Source organism: Petromyzon marinus, chromosome 29 (assembly GCF_048934315.1).
Source record: "Petromyzon marinus isolate PM22_M1 ecotype Great Lakes invasive population chromosome 29, UKy_Petmar_22M1.pri1.0, whole genome shotgun sequence".
NCBI classification, from domain to species: Eukaryota; Metazoa; Chordata; class Hyperoartia; order Petromyzontiformes; family Petromyzontidae; genus Petromyzon; species Petromyzon marinus.
Window position 1 is genome coordinate 873,269 of NC_133695.1, and position 23,395 is coordinate 896,663.

The window sequence follows — 23,395 nt, forward strand, 5'->3', positions numbered from 1 at the left end:
TCCCACCCCCCAACCAGCCCCACCCCACCCAGCCCCACCCCACCCAGCCCCACCCCACCCAGCCCCACTCCTCCCACCCCCCACCCAGCCCCTCCCTACCCTCCCCTCTCCACCCAGCCCCACCCCTCCGACGTGGACAGACATCCACAGACATACACAATTAATCCCCTGCCTCCTGTAAATTAATCCCGGTTGGGCTTCCAGTCCACTACGTTTCCTACCAGTAATATATCGTTCAACTATTCATGGGGAAGCCACTGCAATTACTGCAGTCGAACACTTTTAATATTAGTTTTACAGTCCTAAGGCATTCGGAATTTTCAATTGGCATTATGCTTTAGAAAGACTAAAGCATTCAGTGTTCAAACAATTGCACGGGTCCATTAAAAAGTGTCAGCCTGAGAACAAGAATTGCCTTGACCCTGTCTGGTATCAGTACAGGAGACGTTAAGATGCTCAAACACCAAATGGATACCTATTGCGAGGCATCAAATAGCATTAACGACACATGCCTGTGGCAAAACATGCAAACATGCTTTGATAATGTATGCATTGTCCTTGCAACCCATTGGCCTACGCCTCCTGTATGACCTTGTCTCCCAAGTGTTAGACCCCAGAAGGCCAACAGACTTACGGCACAAAGGCAATGCAAATATGAGACTGAAGACTATTGTGGAGATTGTAACAGACGTTAAAGTAACACTAACTGAACTGTTTTGCATGAGAACACTGAAGCTAGTGTAAACATCGAATGTGTCTCCAGAACAATCAAACACCCACGCGCTCGCGCGCACACACCGACAGAAGCACATACTGCACAGGCCACACACTCGTTGCTTTATTGATAAGAAGAGTCATGACAAGCCGCAGGCAAGCGCCATCACACCTTGCAGGGACAGCTAGAAGACCCCCAGTTAAGGCACACAACATGCGGGCAACTTACTGGAGAAAAGCAGCGGCCTAACTACCGCCTGTTTGTGCTCGTACACGTTTTAAATAAAAATAAAAATGTTTTGCTTGTGCGTGATTGAAGGTGGGACTTGAGAAAAGTAAAGTTTTTTTTAACGAACACGAACAGTTGTTCTTTGTAAAGGAAATTGGTAAATATTCGTCGACTTTGCACTTGTGTGCGTCAGCGGTGACGCAGTGGAAGATGACATTGGTCGACGCGTGGAGACGGGCGACGAACCACCAAAGCTCGAGCGTGAGTAGGACGAGAGAGCTTTAGTCGACAAGACACAGAGCATGACGAAGTGATATCGTGGACTAAGGTTGACAAAGTGATATCGTGGACTAAGGTTGACAAAGTGATATCTTGGACTAAGGTTGACAAAGTGATATCGTGGACTAAGGTTGACAAAGTGATATCTTGGACTAAGGTTGACAAAGTGATATCTTGGACTAAGGTTGACAAAGTGATATCTTGGACTAAGGTTGACAAAGTTATATCGTGGACTAAGGTTGACAAAGTGATATCGTGGACTAAGGTTGACAAAGTGAAATCTTGGACTAAGGTTGACAAAGTTCCACAGGTTGTTGACGCGACTAAGAAAAACAAAATGTGGACCTACTCAACACTGATTAAAACGAACCTAACATTTTAGAGCAACTTATGATTGTAAATTAAACATAAAAAGGGTTGCAACTAGACCGAATTAATACGTAACCAGATGTTTGTATATTTATTTCTCTGTATCGAACATTGAAAATATACACCGGTATGCCAATCCAGCACGAACATTTATGAAAAACTGGACCATTGTTTAAACATTGTGACTGTTGTACAAACGACATGGCGACTTGTGAAAAGTTAGAAACACATTCACAATACTTGCATACAATTTGACTCTCGGAACAAGATAAAACGAAAATTGCGCTACTTTGGTTAAATATACACAACGTATTCGAAAGAGATTTCTGCCATGTGACTAATACCATCCCTGAGCGCTGAGCAGGGACTGGGTTCAAATGTGGACAGGCACCCAGGATCACACAACACGCGTTGCATTGTTCTGAAATGTAGTGGCACGTTATTGGTCTCGGAACCCTAACAAATGGCCGCACATTAAATTCATATGAATAATATTGGTCGCGAAAGCCTACGTGTTAAACTGCACGTTAAATGTTGCATACAATTTGGATTTTTCAGCTCTGAGTGAAACTTGCGTAGGTCTTAAAACACGTGCCCCCAAAGTTTAGAATAGTAACACGTCTATTTAAGGTACTTCAGAAGTAGATGTGGGGATTGTTTGGTACTGTGGTAGCACAGCAAAAAATGTGGGGGGTTTTCTTTCGAATCGCAACAGTGAATTGTGCAGCTTTCTTCGATATTATTATTGTAGGTTTTTTTATATTTGAGATTGACACAATTTATCTAGTGGATACGGAGAGGAGGCAGAGACAGAAGAGGAGATGGCAGTGGGAGAGAATCGAAGAGTTGAGGCATCTACAAAACTAGAATTAAGAAAATGGAATGGAATTAAATGGAGAAGCATTTGCCCAGCAGTAGGAAGTTCCACGCTGATGACTCCATACAGTATAATATTACTATACATATCGTGAACAAAAACCCAACGCAACTTGTATAGCTCTTACATTGAAAACTTAATCCACGCATTTCAATACTAACAGAACCCCTAACTAAATGTGGTACATCTAAAAGTAATCTACATATCCCATGATTAAAAATGGGCACACGCATCAAAAATGTAACGGCAGAAAAAAAAACTATGAACGTACAGAACAACCCGGTGCGTTTACAGAACCACTTCTAACAAAATGAACAAGAAAGTCCATTAAGGCAGCCTCCACTTTGTTATAAGATCAGACTGTGCAAAAACGTGCGTAGTACTCACTCGCATACGCGGTGGGCACACAGACTTGGAGCACACGCGCTCCAGTTTGACACGTAGCAGCTTTCGCGATCAATATCATCCATAACACAGGTGCTTTTGCGTTAGGTCGAAGTAAATATAAATGTTGCCGTTAAACCCGCCACCACCTGACACAGCCAATTAGTAAGGTTTGTCACGTAAACAGAACATGCCAATTCGTTACGAGTACAGCACACCGGTGTGTTGGAGAGCAAATCTATGACATTTAAAATATTTTGTAAATGTAATTGTTGTGATTGTAAATGTTGCGGATTTTCACTCCAACACACCGGTGCGCTGTACGAGTAACGAATTGGCAGGTTTAACGACACATTTATATTTACACGATCTAACCCAAAATACCCGTATTGCACAAGCAATGTGCAGTGGTGTGCAGCATAACGTATGGACTTAATTGTGAGCGCACTTGCTGATATTTTAACCCATTACATTTAAACCTGAAATAAACTTATTTTAAACGGATAAATTGCTGGGACATTTTTACATCATAATTTACCACGAGACAAAACACAACAATACGGAACTACTTTTCATACAGATGTACGTGTAGCAGCCCTTCGTAAATCCTCCGCTGGGCGAGGGTCTCACCACACTGTGCAGGTTGTTGTGCGGATTAGTAAGGAGGAAAGAGGCCTTTCCCGCCAGCAGCGGCATAAGAAAGAATCTGCAGGGCTGCAACATTACCGTGATATACATTGTAAGTGGAATGACTGATGGCAATGTTTGAACGGTGTCTTTGAAGGTTGAAGACTGCACCATGATTGGTGTAAAGGGTATTGTTGTATCAGCCGTGGAAATAATACAGCAACTCCAAATACTTTCCATGCGTTTTTAAACACATGTAAAATAATGTGCTCGCATTATTGTTAATGTGGTATCATATTTTCATGTAAACTAGCTATTACAGATACAACAACCAAACAAATGAACAAAACATACTAGCACTGAAGAATGCAGTATTCCTTTTCAAATAATAACCTGATCATGGCGACATGACACATTGAATGCTCATGCATAAAGCCAAACAACAACCACAACTGTAAAAACACCAAGTGCTCATCCTTGGGGCAAGTAAAAAATATAAATATTAAATTAAATATCTTTAATAAAATAAATGTATTGTGAAAGTAAATTATATTAAAACAAAAGCACATCAACTAGAAACGAGCTTTTTGCAAGCCAAACCAAAAATAATCACCTACAAAACATGTGTTGGTTTATATGTAACATGTATACCCATATAGGGTGTGTCCAAAATGGTATCATCCAATATTAAACAGAGAAGTTTCATGGAGGTTAATAAAACCACACAAACACACTGGGTAGTATGAACATTCTATCGTAGGAGTGTCATCGCTCTAAACCTCCACTTGGTTGCTACAGCATTGGCTGTTAAGGATTGCTTGACCTGTTCAGTTTAGGAATAAGGAATATTTTGCCAATCTTTCAACCACGCAATGGAAACTGCTCTTTGTACTTCTTTAACAGCAGATAATACCTTCATATAGACAAATGACAAAATGTAGTGGAAACCTACGGGCTATCTACCCATGGATCATGATGATGACCTTCATGGACACCCTGTGCAGTATGTTACATGAATAAATAATTTAAGGGTCATTTCATATTTGCTTGGAGCAAATGGCAAACTGCAGGCAGAGTATTCCAACGGGCTTATATAATCCCCCAACATGCGAATACATAACTCCGATGAACTGAACACATGCGTCAATAACACTGCCTTAAAATCTATATATAATAGGCGAAGCATTTGGTATGGCCCTTCTTAATAGCGCACAATGTATGTGCGATGCATGTGCTCGGTAGGGCCATCGCCTGAAATGTCGCCTATTGTGTATTTTTGTCCCCGTTTCCGCAGTGTCATTGACGGGATGCAAGCTGCTTTGCTATTTGTTTGTGTGCCGTGCCGACGCAGCAGCAGCAGCGTCGCCAAATGATTAACTTACTCACTCAGAACGTTGCCGGATCATGAAAAATCACTTGTACTAAATTGGTCCACGTATTTCAGCCGTAAAATATCAATGATTATTTTTGGATAAAGTGCTTTTGTTTTAATATCGATTGCAGATATTATAAATAAACGCAAAATGTAGTACGTGCAGATTTTATCCGAGTATAATTTTACTGTTTATAAATTATCTTTGTTCACGTTTCCTTGATTCTCAATCATTTGGTTTTAAATTCTTGTGCTAAAATATAACAGAAAATGTTTGGATCCTGCTAGCGCAGGTGACATGCCATGCTTTTGTAAAGCTGATGACAAAGAAGTGCTTAAAAATATAATACCAAAATAAATTAATGTGGGGAAATGCAGCACATATCAAAGATGTGGGATTGTCGGTCTCTAGAGACCGTTGCTCTAGCACCTGCCTTGTCTAGCAGATAAAGTCGCTTGTGACCCAAAAAAACCCCGTTAATCACAGTAAAGCCCCAGCGAGCCAGACTTCGCACTTAGCCGCACCAGCTCGCTACGGGGTCATCCATTGAGTAGGCAGCAAAAATCTGTCAAAACTTGACCCTACCCCCCTCCCTGTAGGCACGTGGACTTCCTCCCCCACCTGCGTAGGTTCGCCTGACGCACCCCCCCCCCTCGAATTCTAAAGAACAACCGATATTTAATCGACGCACAAACGATCAAGGATTAATAATATTAACGTGTTTAAGCAAACAGATAGTCCACCGCTGGACTATCTAACTCATTTGAAGGGCAATGTAGACAACTTATTTTCGAGGCTTCACCCCACCCCCCCCCCCCCCGTTTTCCTATGCGCACACTGTCAGTAGACCCCCCACACGCAAGCGGTGCGCATTTGGGTTAACCCCCCGTCCCCCCTGCATGCGTACGGACTCAATGGATGGCCTCTAACTACACGTGCAGCGCGTCCACACAGCCAGTAGGTGGCGGTATCTCCATGTAGCTGTCTCAGTAGCCCTGCCTCTCTCGCTGCTTGACACTCCGTTTGTGCCTCTCTCCTGCTGCCCTTCACTCCCCGGTTTATCTTTCATTCTGTTTGGTCCACTCCGTTGTTGTGTTCATTGTACCTCTTCTCGGAGAGCATCAACACAGCTCAACAATGAGCAGCACTTACACTGTAAACACAGTTCTTGAATTCATTTTTGTTCACTATATTTGTATCTAGCATTAAAAACACAAGTAAATGTATTGATTTTGACTACATTTCACACGTGTTTGTCACACTTTATAGTGTTGTTATTTTCATGATGTACAGGGTTGCTTACGGTTTTACATTCATTGGCAATAATTTTCATTGTTGCAGCAACTAGTTGGGACTTCAGCGTAACAGACCAGGGCTCCTACTCCTTGAGACCAGCTTGCCGAGATTTTGGAGGCATTACAGCGATACCCTCCACTACTCCCGACTCGTATCTGGTTCAACCACCTCAATGTAAAATTATACTTGTTACTCGAAATCACCATCATCCATACAGGCCGGGATGTCGGTTGGTGTGCATGTCAACTTCATGCTCACATAACTGATTTCATCTATCTGGTCAATCTTTGGAAAATCGAGGCAAGCTCGTGGGTCCTACAACTAAACGATTATCCCCCTACTCACTGTGTCAAGCAACAATCCCCCCTACTCACTGTGTCAGGCAACAATCCCCCTACTCACTGTGTCAAGTAACAATCCCCTACTCACTGTGTCAAGCAACAATCTCCCTACTCACTGTGTCTAGCAACAATCCCCCTACTCACTGTGTCAAGCAACAATCCCCCTACTCACTGTGTCAAGCAACAATCTCCCTACTCACTGTGTCAGGCAACAATCCCCCTACTCACTGTGTCAAGCAACAATCCCCCTACTCACTGTGTCAAGCAACAATCCCTCTACTCACTGTGTCAAGTAACAATCCCTCTACTCACTGTGTCAAGTAACAATCCCCCTACTCACTGTGTCCAGCAACAATCCCCTACTCACTGTGTCAAGCAACAATCTCCCTACTCACTGTGTCAAGTAACAATCCCCCTACTCACTGTGTCAAGCAACAATCCCCTACTCACTGTGTCAAGCAACAATCCCTCTACTCACTGTGTCAAGTAACAATCCCCCTACTCACTGTGTGAAGTAACCATCCCCCTACTCACTGTGTCTAGCAACAATCCCCCTACTCACTGTGTCTAGCAACAATCCCCCTACTCACTGTGTCTAGCAACAATCCCCCTACTCACTGTGTCAAGCAACAATCTCCCTACTCACTGTGTCTAGCAACAATCCCCCTACTCACTGTGTCAAGCAACAATCCCCCTACTCACTGTGTCAAGCAACAATCTCCCTACTCACTGTGTCAGGCAACAATCCCCCTACTCACTGTGTCAAGCAACAATCCCCCTACTCACTGTGTCAAGCAACAATCCCTCTACTCACTGTGTCAAGTAACAATCCCTCTACTCACTGTGTCAAGTAACAATCCCCCTACTCACTGTGTCTAGCAACAATCCCCCTACTCACTGTGTCTAGCAACAATCCCCCTACTCACTGTGTCAAGCAACAATCCCCCTACTCACTGTGTCAAGCAACAATCCCCCTACTCACTGTGTCAAGCAACAATCTCCCTACTCACTGTGTCAAGCAACAATCCCCCTACTCACTGTGTCTAGCAACAATCCCCCTACTCACTGTGTCAAGCAACAATCCCCCTACTCACTGTGTCAAGCAACAATCTCCCTACTCACTGTGTCAGGCAACAATCCCCCTACTCACTGTTTCAAGCAACAATCCCCCTACTCACTGTGTCAAGCAACAATCCCTCTACTCACTGTGTCAAGTAACAATCCCTCTACTCACTGTGTCAAGTAACAATCCCCCTACTCACTGTGTCTAGCAACAATCCCCCTACTCACTGTGTCAAGCAACAATCCCCCTACTCACTGTGTCAAGCAACAATCCCTCTACTCACTGTGTCAAGTAACAATCTCCCTACTCACTGTGTCAAACAACAATCCCCCTACTCACTGTGTCAAGCAACAATCCCTCTACTCACTGTGTCAAACAACAATCCCTTTACTCACTGTGTCAAGTAACTATCCCCCTACTCACTGTGTCAAGCAACAATCCCCCTACTCACTGTGTCTAGCAACAATCCCCCTACTCACTGTGTGAAGTAACAATCCCCCTACTCACTGTGTCTAGCAACAATCCCCCCCTACTCACTGTGTGAAGTAACAATCCCCCTACTCACTGTGTCAAGCAACAATCCCCCTACTCACTGTGTCAAGTAACAATCCCCCTACTCACTGTGTCAAGCAACAATCCCCCTACTCACTGTGTCAAGTAACAATCTCCTCTACTCACTGTGTCAAGCAACAATCCCCCTACTCAATGTGTCTAGCAACAATCCCCCTACTCACTGTGTCAAGCAACTATCCCGCCTACTCACTGTGTCAAATAACTATCCCCCTACTCACTGTGTCAAGCAACAATCCCCCTACTCACTGTGTCAAGTAACAATCCCCCTACTCACTGTGTCAAGCAACAATCCCCCTACTCACTGTGTCAAGTAACAATCCCTCTACTCACTGTGTCAAGCAACAATCCCCCTACTCACTGTGTCAAGCAACAATCCCCCTACTCACTGTGTCAAGCAACAATCCCCCTACTCACTGTGTCAAGCAACAATCCCTCTACTCACTGTGTCAAGTAACAATCTCCCTACTCACTGTGTCAAACAACAATCCCCCTACTCACTGTGTCAAGCAACAATCCCTCTACTCACTGTGTCAAACAACAATCCCTTTACTCACTGTGTCAAGTAACTATCCCCCTACTCACTGTGTCAAGCAACAATCCCCCTACTCACTGTGTCTAGCAACAATCCCCCTACTCACTGTGTGAAGTAACAATCCCCCTACTCACTGTGTGAAGTAACAATCCCCCTACTCACTGTGTCTAGCAACAATCCCCCCCTACTCACTGTGTGAAGTAACAATCCCCCTACTCACTGTGTCAAGCAACAATCCCCCTACTCACTGTGTCAAGTAACAATCCCCCTACTCACTGTGTCAAGCAACAATCCCCCTACTCACTGTGTCAAGTAACAATCTCCTCTACTCACTGTGTCAAGTAACAATCCCCTACTCACTGTGTCAAGCAACAATCCCCCTACTCAATGTGTCTAGCAACAATCCCCCTACTCACTGTGTCAAGCAACTATCCCGCCTACTCACTGTGTCAAATAACTATCCCCCTACTCACTGTGTCAAGCAACAATCCCCCTACTCACTGTGTCAAGTAACAATCCCCCTACTCACTGTGTCAAGCAACAATCCCCCTACTCACTGTGTCAAGTAACAATCCCTCTACTCACTGTGTCAAGCAACAATCCCCCTACTCACTGTGTCAAGCAACAATCCCCCTACTCACTGTGTCAAGTAACAATCCCCCTACTCACTGTGTCAAGTAACAATCCCCCTACTCACTGTGTCAAGTAACAATCCCCCTACTCACTGTGTCAAGTAACAATCCCCCTACTCACTGTGTCAAGTAACAATCCCTCTACTCACTGTGTCAAGCAACAATCCCCCTACTCACTGTGTCAAGCAACAATCCCCCTACTCACTGTGTCAAGTAACAATCCCCCTACTCACTGTGTCAAGTAACAATCCCCCTACTCACTGTGTCAAGCAACAATCCCCCTACTCACTGTGTCTAGCAACAATCCCCCTACTCAATGTGTCTAGCAACAATCCCCCTACTCACTGTGTCAAGCAACTATCCCGCCTACTCACTGTGTCAAATAACTATCCCCCTACTCACTGTGTCAAGCAACAATCCCCCTACTCACTGTGTCAAGTAACAATCCCCCTACTCACTGTGTCAAGCAATAATCCCCCTACTCACTGTGTCTAGCAACAATCCCCCTACTCACTGTGTCAAGCAACAATCCCCCTACTCACTGTGTCAAGCAACAATCCCTCTACTCACTGTGTCAAGTAACAATCTCCCTACTCAGTGTCAAACAACAATCCCCCTACTCACTGTGTCAAGCAACAATCCCTCTACTCACTGTGTCAAACAACAATCCCTCTACTCACTGTGTCAAGTAACAATCCCCTACTCACTGTGTCAAGCAACAATCCCCCTACTCACTGTGTGAAATAACAATCCCCCTACTCACTGTGTCAAGCAACAATCCCCCTACTCACTGTGTCAAGTAACAATCCCCCTACTCACTGTGTCAAGCAACAATCCCCCTACTCACTGTGTCAAGTAACAATCTTCTCTACTCACTGTGTCAAGTAACAATCCCCTACTCACTGTGTCTAGCAACAATCCCCCTACTCACTGTGTCAAGCAACAATCCCCCTACTCACTGTGTCATGCAACAATCCCCCTACTCACTGTGTCAAATAACTATCCCCCTACTCACTGTGTCAAGCAACTATCCCGCCTACTCACTGTGTCAAATAACTATCCCCCTACTCACTGTGTCAAGCAACAATCCCCCTACTCACTGTGTCAAGTAACAATCCCCCTACTCACTGTGTCAAGCAACAATCCCCCTACTCACTGTGTCAAGTAACAATCCCTCTACTCACTGTGTCAAGCAACAATCCCCCTACTCACTGTGTCAAGCAACAATCCCCCTACTCACTGTGTCAAGTAACAATCCCCCTACTCACTGTGTCAAGTAACAATCCCCCTACTCACTGTGTCAAGTAACAATCCCCCTACTCACTGTGTCAAGTAACAATCCCCCTACTCACTGTGTCAAGTAACAATCCCTCTACTCACTGTGTCAAGTAACAATCGACCTACTCACTGTGTCAAGCAACAATCCCCCTACTCACTGTGTCAAGTAACAATCCCCCTACTCACTGTGTCAAGTAACAATCCCCCTACTCACTGTGTCAAGCAACAATCCCCCTACTCACTGTGTCTAGCAACAATCCCCCTACTCACTGTGTCTAGCAACAATCCCCCTACTCACTGTGTCAAGTAACAATCCCCCTACTCACTGTGTCAAGTAACAATCCCCCTACTCACTGTGTCTAGCAACAATCCCCCTACTCAGTGTGTCAAGCAACAATCCCTCTACTCACTGTGTCAAGCAACAATCCCCCCCTACTCACTGTGTCAAGCAACAATCCCTCTACTCACTGTGTCAAGCAACAATCCCCCCCTACTCACTGTGTCAAGCAACTAATTACCTCCTACTCACTGTGTCAAGCAACAATCCCCCTACTCACTGTGTCAAGCAACTATCCAGGATAAAAAGTGCACATTTATGAATTGAGGAATGTATGCTAAAAATGAACAAAAAAATCTGCAGCTTTAAACAATATGAACAAGCCTAAGTGGTAAGTGTACAGTAGAATTAACGTTTTTGTTATTCCTTCAACTAATACAACTCAAAAGTTTAAAGGAATTTTTAAAAAATGCTTCCGTACTTAAAAAAAATAATACAGTGGATTTATATTCTTGGTTCTTACAGTAAAGTCACGTAGAAGGGATATAATTTTTTTTTCACAGTGGATTTACTTAACTGAGCGCAAGATATGGAATTATGTCATTTGCACTACTAAGCAGGAGGCACAAACCTAGGAACAGCTGGGGGGGGGGGGTTCCTTGTGCTCTCGTGTGAATGTCTGAGGACTACAATTGGAGGCTTTTTTTGCCAGGTCAAGTGTGACCCAGGAATGGCTTTGCACAAACCTAAAGGGGAATGCATGGTGCCCGAACGTGCGACCTACAAACCTGCAAGTCACAAATTAAAAAAAAAAAACTTCTATCCAATAATTGTGCTCATTCAGCTCAACTGATTGCTTTAAAATCAAACATCTCCAACCGTATTGAGTGAATCTCAAAAGCACCTTGGGGTGTTCTTTTCTCTCATAATACTTGATATTAAAGCTTTCCATTGAATTGTAAAACCACATGATGCTTTCACATATATCAACCCACAAGCACAACTTTATCGCTGAATAAAAATGCAGGCTTGCCACCAAACGTTCACACGCCGGTCTTCCTCTGGTCTGCGCTCAGATAGAGGAACCTTCGTTGCAGGAGACGGGCAAGTAGGTGTTTGGCGAGAGCCCGTTGGAATGCTTTTCATCCGGAGTCCCAGTTATCGTCTGCCAGTAATACCACAAAGGAAACGGGTCACCGCATCAATACAGGTCAAGTACATGGCAAAGATAGATAAGTACCGTGCCGTGACGTGCCACGGTTAAAGGATATTTCAAACGTCTTGCAGAAGCCCGGATCACACATTTATCATTGTGCATGTTTGTACATGGGAGGGAAAAAAACAAGTTAGAAATAACGAACTTCCAAGGGTGTCCGAATGAAGGTATCGATGTACATAAGAACACTCAAACACTCGTATCTTCCGGTAAAAAAACTTCTAGTAGCCGCAGGACTTACATGACAAAATTATCTACAACGTATACGATTTTTGAATTATACATTCTCAATAGCACAAGTTTAGATGTGTATCGTGAGCATTTTAACTCATTTTTATGAACTGATAAATACCTTGATGAACGATTACACGCCCATTACGAGTGCACGTTGCGCTTAAGCGGATCCTTATTTTGTGACCCGAAATCCAAAGTCATACCAAGCCAAAAACTTTATTATTTTAAAAGAGTACTTGTTCTCAATAGTGTAATGGTAACAATAGAGGTGGCCAGGTGGCTTTTAAGTCAAAGTACTTTTCCTTTTAATTAAGGATAAAATGTTGAACTTCTTTCGCACCTGCAAGGCAGCGTAATTGATGAATGCGAGTTGTTTGTTGAGGGTGCTCTGAGTTCAAGGTGCCACGTGGTCAAACTGGGTTCTCCCGTGTAGCAGCAAGTTGAAGGTTAATAATGCAACATTGAGTTTCTGAGAACTAAAATATCGGTGAACCTCATGCAGAGCAGGCAGGAAGTGTTGCCCTCTATTGTGTGGAGCAGATCGCTGGAAGGGATCTTGGAGGTAGAGCCGTGGTGATTCGTTCCGCGAGACACTATCTCTCTCACAGGGGTTGGCAACCACAACAACCAGAGGAGCCACTTTCTCGAATTCAGTAACAAAAAAAAAGCCCTCAAAATTTCAAGAGCCGCAATGCACGTTGTGAATACTCGGCGGTGGTCGTTCCTTACTAAGTAACCATCACGAAGCAGCAGTCCTTCAAGAGTTACTCGGAGCATGCAGGTTTCCGACCCCTGCTCTAACTCAACGCGAAGGGTCGCACACACTGCTGTGCGAGAGATCCCAATGGAGAATTATTTTTCGCATGACCCGATGCCGATAGCATAATGCAAACATAATTGGGGAGGGGGCGGGGGGGGGGAATTAACAGAAATAAAATAACGTTTAATTGCAACAAATGAGAATGCAAGTGTTTTACCTCCGCCTTCACAAAACCCAGATTCGCACTTTGCCTCCGTAGATCTGACTTGATAAGTGCTTCAGAAACAAATCGTACAAAACAGGGAACGGTACAAGTCAGAGGTGTTTCCGTGCTCAAAACAAGCATTCTCCATTGGCAGGCAGTGGCACAAAATTCACCACTCACACAATGGGGCTCGGTCTACCCATAAGCATGAACGCTGTGGAGCTCCCACAAAGTGGTATTCAATTATCAATAAAGACAAAGAGGGGGGGAGAGGGGAGGGGAATGTATGTACGCACCGTACGTAGCCAGTCACGTGCTAATCGGAGGTGCGGGGAAAGGACAACATACTAAAGACAAGAAGCAGTTCTAAACAAATGAGTTTTCAATCCAGTTGATTTAAAAGTGCATAGCTCCAGTGGCTTCCTAATATTGGAAGAGCATTCCAGACGGCCGCAGAAGTGTATCTGAAAGCGCCGCGTGATGCGGTAATCACCTCAAACCATGCACGACGTGCCAGCAACGCCAGCAAATACAATTACTGAAGGCGACATCGACTTGAGCGGGGTTGAATGACAGCCGGAAAATGGTTTTCACGCAGCGTCGATCCCACGTGCATGCACCGGTACGGCCCCTTTAACTTTATCGTTACCCCCCTGAGGGATTATGGGTTTGAGTCGAATGCGAGCCAAGCAAGCCAACCACAGCGCTGCCTGGCGCTTCAACGGCATTCTGACGAAGTTTTCTCGACAAATGTTTTAAAATTTCTGACGGGTACAAGATCCTCATTTAGTTTGTATTCACTGTGTGGGATGGTGATGAGTGAGGGCAGACTGGTAACCACAAGCACATTTTGTTTTGATCACACAAATTAGCACCGGATAAGTTTGTGGTTTTACGTATACAGTATATACAAAACACAATGGTCACAGATGAATTTTTTTACGTGGGCATATTTTTATGAAAAGTACTTAACGTACAGTAGATACAAATGAGCTTGGTTCAACACAGCTATTGTTTCCTATCAATTCTAAAGGCTGCACAATGTCAAATAACAGTTGTAGGATGAGATTATTTAAAAGTACAAAACAGCAACTGGTTATTATTATTATTTTGCTGTGAGTCTGAAAAAATCCCCTCAAGCCATCATCACGTCGAACTCGCCTGCAATGTAACAACACACCTAGCACCCGAACGTGAACAGATTTCATCGCTCCATTTCTTGACTGCCACTCCGACATTATTCTAGACCAACGACTCTGAACCCTTCTAAACCATGATGTATACTGCACAAGCAAACTTAATTTTCAAAACCGTCTAAATTATGTCATTATCATGCGCATGCTCTCGAATGCACGCGTTCCTTTTCCTGTCTCTCAATGTCGCCTCAAGCTCACATCTCTCCAGGATTATTTGCACACTTTGGGGGCACCACGGTGGTGAGATGTTAACTACCTCGCCTGGTATACGGCAGGTCGTGGGTTCAATCCCAACCCTGACGTTTGTATATTTGGAGTTTGTATGTTTCTCTCCCTGTGGTCATGTGGATATTTCTCCGGGTCCTCTGGTTTTTCGCTCCACATTAAGATAAACACATATTTAGAGTATTAAGATAAACGCATATTTAGAGTATTTGGCTGCTATGAATTTCCACATAAGCAAATTCGTTGAGCTATGATTTATGGCCAGATCGTCTCTGAAAACGAGCTATACAGCTCAGTGGGGGTCTTACCTGGTGAAATAAAAACCAGTTTAATAGTTTATATTTTTCACAAATTATGCTTTTGAACCATATATATGCAGGTAGAAGTGGCAAAGCTCTATAATGTATGTATGTATGTTGAACTTCTTTGACACCGTACGTAGCCTACTGTGCTACTCGGGCGGTGCGGGGATGGATCTCACCAGTGAGGATGGACCCCAGAAGCAGGAAGGCACACAGAAAGATATTCCCTGCAAGCGGACTGTACAAGGTCGTCAGCTTTCCTTGCACCAGCGTGAAGATTAGGCCAAAGATCTGCACGATACATTGACAATCAGCCTCATCTCTCTTCAAGCGAGTGCAGTTCATTCACAAATATCCGTCAGTGGATTATCGGGAATGCCGAGTCACCGAGCTTGTGAAAAATAAATATCTTTACGAGCGTTGTGGTTTAAATCGTTTTGCTGCTCCTCACTCAAGATTATAAAAAAATACTTTACCCCTTCTGGCATGAATACAGGAGGTGTTAAGATGTTCAAACACCAAATAGACACCTATTGCAAGGCATGTAGCTTGTCAATGACATTTACTTCCGATTCTGGAAGGGATATGAAAAAAACTCGATGCCAAATGCCTTCATAGGATTTATTTCCTCCTTACAAGGTCATTATATTACTTTTTGAAATCGAATTAATCAGTTATCAAGCCGTCTAGCGTAGGCTCTTGCACCAGCAAGTGTGCCACGGTGGCGAGATGTTAACTACCTCGCCTGGTATACAGGAGGTCGTGGGTTTGATCCCGACCCTGGTGCCTGCTGTATATTTGGAGTTTGCTTGTCTCTCCCCGTGGTCGCTTAGATTTTTCTCGGCATCCTCTGTTTTTTCCCTCCAAATTTAGAAATATGCGTTTAGAGTACACATATTTAGCTGCTACAAAGTTCCACATGATAAGCCACGTCATTGGGCTATCATTTGTGGCCAGGTCACTTCTGAAAAAGGGCTACATAGCTCAGTGGGCCTTACCCGGTGAAATATAAATCGTTTAGTTCGTTAGTTAGACGCAAGCAATAAATTCCAGGGCTGCACTTTTATCTTTACATAGTAATGGCAATCCTCCCCCCTCGTGTGGAAACTTTGCTCCCTTGAACGTAACGCAACTCGCGGTAATACTGTACGTCTCGTGGGACTCTGCAATGACGTGAAATGAGAGACGTCGAAGAAGGAGCTGGAGCATTGTTCACCGCTGCATTTTCATGTTGTGATATGGACAGTGTGTCCAGCAGTGGAACGAGCATGGCCGATGATGACGACGACGATGATGATGATGATGCACAGCTGCTTGAGGGATCCATGCGCGCGCACCTGTGCAGACGCGTTGAGAAGCCCGGAGGAGGTGCCCTCGGACTCGGGATACGTGATCTCAGCGGCAAACTCGAAACCAAGAGGCAGGTAGCCCGTCATGAAAAACCTGTACAAGAAGCACGTGCGGTGTGTACAAATACGAAAAGGTAAACATGCAGCCGTGAAATTGCTTGCCCACGCCGCTGCTGGTGGGAGGCCTCCACTAGACGGGAGTGGCTATAAACGGCCACTCTCGCGGGTATTTTTTTTTTTGGCCTACTCTTCCACGTTCGCCAGACGCCTTCGAAGAATTGGGAGTACCCACGCTTTTTTTTTTTCACCACGAGCGACCTGCTGATCGGCTAACTGCGATGCATCCATTTACACCGCTGGGAGGGCGGTGGTGGGGGGAAGGGGGAATGTGAGAAACTTGCCCCCATTGCTGCAACTGCCGTGCCGGGAGATGCTGCCGCAGTGCTCACGGTGAGCACACTGGACTGGCGATCCAGAGGTCATCGGTTGGTAATTTTTTTTAAACAATCTCCTTTAGAATTGGTGCTTTAAGTAACTGTATATGTTGTAAACAATTTGTGATATAAAAACCAATGCACTCATTATTGCAATTAGGCGTGTAACGATTCACTCCACTCAATTCGATGAATCGTCATTATTTGGGCTCTTTATTTCATCCAAGAATCGATTCTTTGTTTTAACACTCGCTGGAGCGCCTCGAGTAGCCGCAGCGGCTACATGCACCAATTACAACTTGCACTTAGTTGAATATGACCGATTTTGATGCATGTATCACAAGTGGAACGACCGGTTTTAATAATTGAAGCAATGTTGTTACATGCCTGATTGTCATCAGTAATTATATTGCTGCTATCCTGCTGAAAATGTGCTATGCAAACATTGGCAATGAACACTCGCTTATTTGTTTAAGTTTCAGTGAATTTAGTGGACATGTTAATTATGAACAATCTATAGCAGGGAACAGGATTTATGAGCATGCATGTATGTATGTATGTTGAACTTCTTTCTCACCGTACGTAGCCAACTGTGCTAATCGGAGGTGCGGGGAAGGACAACAAACTAAACACAAAAAGCAGTTCTAAAGAAATGCATTTTCAAATTTTCAATCTAGATTTCACAAAAGCACTTCATAACCCAGGTCACCCTTGCAATTAACAAATGTCTTATGGGTCTCAAATAGTTTCTTATTTCATTTTCTGGTTAAATAAAGGATACAAAAACGAATTAGTAATGTTATTGTAAGACATGTTTACCCAGCAAAACCTCACTCAGCCTCAAAACTCTTTTTGGAGTTTTTGATGGTCCTGTCAAGGTTTTGCAAGAGGGGGCGACATTGCTGTGTGAGAGCCAAAATTCAGCAATTTGCAGGAATGTTTCAGCAGTGGGACGTTTTGGACAATACCAGTTACACTGGATGGATTTTAGCTACGGGAGGGAACTGTGGAAACCGGAGGTAACCAATGCAAAACAGGGAGAGAACATACAGACGCCACACGGAAAGGCACCCGAGTGGGAATCGAACAAAGGTCTTTGGTGCGAGGTGCAACCGTCACCAATGCACCACCCTGCCACTTAGAATGTAAGACTTGGACTGATCGCTACGAGGATACAAGACCCCACCTACCCGAGCAGGCCAGCGGTCAGAAAGACCAACCACATGTAGCCCAGGTCCAGTGTGAATGTGAACACCACCATGAAGACGAAAGACAAGATGTAGACAGTAAGCGTTGTCTGCCTGCAAGTAAGACAAACACAAGGATCATTGAAGCAGTGGTTCGCGCAGCAGGAATGAAAACATGTCGTATGATTTAAGCCGTGACGCTTACATGTCAACCGTATACAATGCCGTGTTTGATATACGCGTAAGGTAAAACAAAATTTACAGGCCTGCAATAGGTTCCTTACACCAGTGCCCCCTCCACTGAAGGCAGTTCTCCCGAACAGCTCAAGAGGATAAATGCGGCCTACTCTTACACGCTGTAAAGCATTGTGGGTAATACATCACATAAACTGTTGCCCTATCCACAGTTAAATACAAAATTGACTTCTGTTCTCATCAGCATAACGACCGTCCAAGACTTACGCTGACAGTACAATATTTAATCCAGCATGCAAACTCTGGACCGATTTCATGCATCTGGGGCTCATCAGCAGTTAGGCTTGTAAAATAACTGCTGGTTTACCAGATGTTGTTGGCAAAGTACCCTCTCTCCACACCTTGGGCTGTCAGTGAAAAAAAACACAATATTGTACAAAACCTCAAAGAGCGCAATCGTGGAGAATCGTAAAGAACCACGAATCATAAAAAGGTAAATGTGCAGCGCTGCAATTGATTGCTCACACCTCTGCTGGCGGAAGGGATTCTCCACTCGTGGGAGTTCAAGAGAGGCCCTCTAGAGGGAACTTGAGGTCACTCTTCCAAGCTTGCCAGACGTTTTGGAAGAGGCACGAAATATAGAATTGAGAAAAAAAATGTAAGCAAAATAAAACTTTTAAGATTTAGTTAAATGAGCTGAACTGATGCTGTTAGCTGTACACTTATCATATAAAGCCTTCAAGTACTTCTGGCAGATGTAATGTAGTTTTGGTTCAAATATGTCATAGCCTTAGAAAAATGCATGCGTAGCTGACACACCTTGTCCTGTGGCCACTGTGTGAAAGGATAACCTATGATACACCTCTGGAAATAACACGTTTATTCTTTATTTATCTCAGTCCAAATGACTTGCTAGAAACTACAAGCCTTGCTTATACGCTTTAGTGGGTAAGTTCGCAGCCCGTACAAGTGCTGACTCACGCCACTGCTGGCAGAAAGCTGAAGAGCCCTTCCCACAGGGTATTTTTTGGCCTACTCTTCTAAGCTGGCCTGATATCCTAGAAGAGGTAGGAGTCCCGAGAATTTTCCCCACCAGATGCTACCTGCCAGTCAACTAACTGTGATGCATCCATTTATACTGCTGGGTGGTCAGAGGTCGTGGGATTTAAGAATATTGCCCAATATTTCGACTGCCACACCAGGAGATTGAATCGGCAACCTCTTAACTGCAAGCCCAGTGTGCTATCACAAAACCACAGCATCCAAATATGTGTGTATACTTTATTGAACATATGCAGGTACAATACAAACAGCAAGCCCAATGCGGAAAAAGGTGTGTGAGCCACATTGGCACTTACTTAAAGGTCTTGGTGCGGTCCAACCAAATGCCACAGATGATGGAACCCAGCATCCCCGCCAGCACGATGGTAAGACCGATCCAGCCAGCAGCCACCTCATTCCCCTGTGTGCAACAAGAAGAATTCATTGTCGTCAGAGGGTAAGAAAGTTCAAGTTAAGAGCCTCTCGTAAGCAAGTCAGTCTACCATCGATGCCTCCTCCATCATGTCGATTTGATGCCAGTGTAAACGTCATATGTGCAATGCCGTGCAATACATTTTGCACATGTTACCTTGCCTATGGCCAAATCACCCAGAATGCATTAGATTCCAGATGCTAAGCAGGTATCATCCTGGATAGTGCCTGCATAGGTGACCACCATGTACGGCCAGGTTGCCATAGGTGGTTGCTACTTAGTGGGCAGTAGCCAACAGATGTAGCAAATTTCACTGTTGTACTATACTTCTATGCTTCCCACCTTTTACCAACCCGCACTGACTGACAGGGTCAAACAGCACCCGACACGGTGTGGAGAGGCCCTCATCTAGCAGTGGATTGACAAGTACTGTACATGTTACTTTACAATTTGGGAATGATCTAAACCTGTACCACATGGATACATTCCCAGGGCAGTTATCTTAGCAACTAGAAACACACTCTGGAGAACATTTTCTCCCTCACAAACAGTGGATTGTGGTCATATCTTCTTAACTCTGCTGTTTAAGGGAAATTATTTTGTGCAAGGACAAGTTGCTACATGCCTTCCCAAATGAAATAACCCCGCTAGGCAAACATACTTTTGTGAGCTTATCAGAAGGAGCAGATTCACTGGCATAATTCTTAACGTGTTTGCCAAAAGAATTACAACTACACTGTTCTTCATAAACCTGACATGGATGATTTACACCAGGAAACCATTACGGTAGATTGCATAAATGTACATAACCTCCCGATTGCAAACGGTTAATAGCAGCTTCAAAAATGCAGTATCGATTCACAACCCTTTCACCTCCAACACTTTGGTCATACAAGTGGTGGTATTTATGTCAAACACAAGTGCCGATTTACTAACCTTAAAAGTTAATCATTAACAATGCATATAAAAATAATTACAGGCACTACATTTTTTTTCCTTACAAACAGCAATCACAAGAATGTGTTTTAAGTTTCTTATTGAATAGCATGTATATAAGTATAACATGCAGCCTATATATTTCATGACTGCAATGCCACATTTGACTACAAGTTTTCTTCATTTATTAGAATGATTGCTGTTATATGTTTCACGATATATTAAATTTCACAATGACAATTATTGCAAAACCAGTTTCCCGTAGCGTTGTATATATATTTCACATTTTTATAGTTTTGTTTGGTGCTTTCCTGTATGTCCATTTAAAATAAAGATGACTTAGTTCTTCTACTGATGTTCACCCAACACACGCCTGCCATACACGTCTGATAATTATTGCAAATTTGCAAAGAAAGATATTTATACAGTGCACATTGTGAGTCAGTGATCGTCATGGGACCTTTTTGCCAGCATTAAGGAATCAGGTCTGCATTAACCACACATGCTTGTGGTGAACATGCAAACAAACATGCTCTGACAATATATGTATTGTTTTTTTTAAACCGATTGGCCTACACCAGAGGAAATATAACGATAATTAGAAAAAATTATCGTAATGATATATCATACCACTGCCTCATCCTGGAAACCAACGTAATTTGTGAATAGCCAATGACGGGGGTTAAGGTGCACAGGGTCAATGTTTGTGACCCAAAATAATACAAATGTAACCAAAGACACGCTGGTCAGTGAACTTTGTCTCACTTGTGAGACACACATGCCCACATCATCATCATCATCGCGGCATTATAGATGTTTCGTCATTGTGGGAGAACGGTCCCCCATGGAGGTGGGCGGTGGATCTGTTGAGAATGCTGAGAGCCAGAAACCGACAGTCTCGAGGGGTGAAAGGAATTAGTAAGCGTTAAGCCATGCAGCCACTATAGGCACTAGGATGCACTCCTTTTTGACAAAAATTGTGACTAAATTGCGACAATGCGTTAAATCTCTGGATAGAAGAGTCACGGATTTTGTTCATTGCATATGGTAGCAGCGACTACAGATGGCTGGATACCTCAATTGCAGGAACACAAGTTACTCAACCATTGCGAAGTCTGCACACATTCCAAAATACAAATGTCGACGCAGCCCATTAACACGGTGTGACATCACCAACGAGTAGTCTTCTGTTATAAAAAAAACATTTGAAAGCTGACTGCAAATAACAAGCTGCAAGTTTAACATGTAGGCTTTCGCGACCAATATCATCCATGATGCAGGTTTTTTGGGTTAGATGACAATTCGTCACTAGTACAGCACACCGGTGTGTTGGAGAGCCAAGCCACAACATTTACAATCCGAGTACGACGTTTCGCCAGTAATTACAACTAGCTTCATCAGGCGGGTATAACGATACATTTATATATTTACGCGATCTAACCCAAAAAAATCTGTATTATAAACAAGCTGCAAGTATATTTTTTTGTAGCATAATATAATGATCATGACTGTTCACCCTTTAGATAAGTTGTGAGACAGTGTGATGTGTTTGTCAAAGACAGCATTAATCTCCGTCACCTCACCGGGTAGTGACGAATCACCATCTGATTGAGGAGGGTAGACACGGAGTAGAAGGATCCTGTGTTTATGCCTGACAAGACATAAAAATTTCCATCACTCATTTACATATCGTCTTCAATAACAAAGTGAACATAACTTAACGTCTACCGTAGGAATTTTGACTAAGCCCTCCACCCCCTCTAAATCACATGGCTGGCACTTAATACTGTACATATATAAATCGCCATCTCACAGTGGTCCGTGCTCTTTGTTATGAACCCGGCCACGGCTTACGCCAGACTAGAATGGACATTCTCGAGCAACGCGAATCTGTTCCCACACATTCAAACCGTCTTCAATAGCTGCAGGGGGCGATGGGCGTCAGAGTCTTTCCTCATACGCAAGGGGGAGGGGGGGGCGAGAACCAGAGCAGAATACACGACAGACAAACGCAGATCCTATGGTCGGGGTTCAACATTGACCGCGCGGTCCCCACCCTGGGCATGTGTGCGCCCTCCTCCTTCAAACGAGGTCACGATACGGGGGGGAGGGGGGGGGTTCCCAGACATGAGCACACAGGTGCACGCATCTGCGGATAAAAATGCAATGTCGCATTGGCTAGCGATCGAGTGCACGGGCTTTACAACCGCACCAGGAAGGTCTCAGGTGCCGGCCTCGGTAGAGGGACGAAGTTAGATCGGGGGTCGCCCAATTCATTCTTTGTACAGGCGTCCCTCGCTTTATGCGCTAGTAGTAGATGCGTCCCAAAAAAAGTGCGCACAAAGCGAAACCGCATGAGACAGCTGCCTGCTGAGTAGCGCGCGCAGTACACACACAGTACACACACAGTACACACGCAGTACACACACAGTACACACACAGTGCACACGCAGTACACACGCAGTACACACACAGTGCACACGCAGTACACACGCAGTACACACACAGTACACACGCAGTGCACACACAGTACACACGCAGTACACACGCAGTACACACACAGTACACACGCAGTGCACACACAGTGCACACGCAGTACATACGCAGTGCACACGCAGTACACACACAGTACACACGCAGTACACACACAGTACACACACAGTACACACGCAGTGCACACACAGTACACACGCAGTACACACACAGTACACACACAGTGCACACGCAGTACACACGCAGTGCACACGCAGTACACACAGTACACACACAGTACACACACAGTGCACACGCAGTACACACACAGTGCACACACAGTACACACGCAGTGCACACGCAGTG

The 23,395-nt window shown here is 44.2% G+C and overlaps 1 protein-coding gene across 1 annotated transcript in view; it reads right to left on the bottom strand.

Annotated features, from left to right (window-relative positions):
* Positions 1 to 822: 822 nt before the first annotated feature.
* LOC116947385 (choline/ethanolamine transporter flvcr2a-like) overlaps positions 823 to 23,395 on the bottom strand; it is a 31,879-nt gene continuing 9,306 nt past the window's right edge. Inside the window, exons 4-10 of the mRNA XM_032963048.2 lie at positions 22,141 to 22,208; positions 19,506 to 19,609; positions 17,956 to 18,066; positions 16,320 to 16,425; positions 15,162 to 15,273; positions 13,272 to 13,330; positions 823 to 12,009 (exon numbers count right to left, since the gene is read on the bottom strand). Coding sequence (XP_032818939.1) covers positions 11,917 to 12,009; positions 13,272 to 13,330; positions 15,162 to 15,273; positions 16,320 to 16,425; positions 17,956 to 18,066; positions 19,506 to 19,609; positions 22,141 to 22,208 — 653 coding nt within the window. The 3' untranslated portion in view covers positions 823 to 11,916. The remainder of the gene's footprint in view (positions 12,010 to 13,271; positions 13,331 to 15,161; positions 15,274 to 16,319; positions 16,426 to 17,955; positions 18,067 to 19,505; positions 19,610 to 22,140; positions 22,209 to 23,395) is intronic.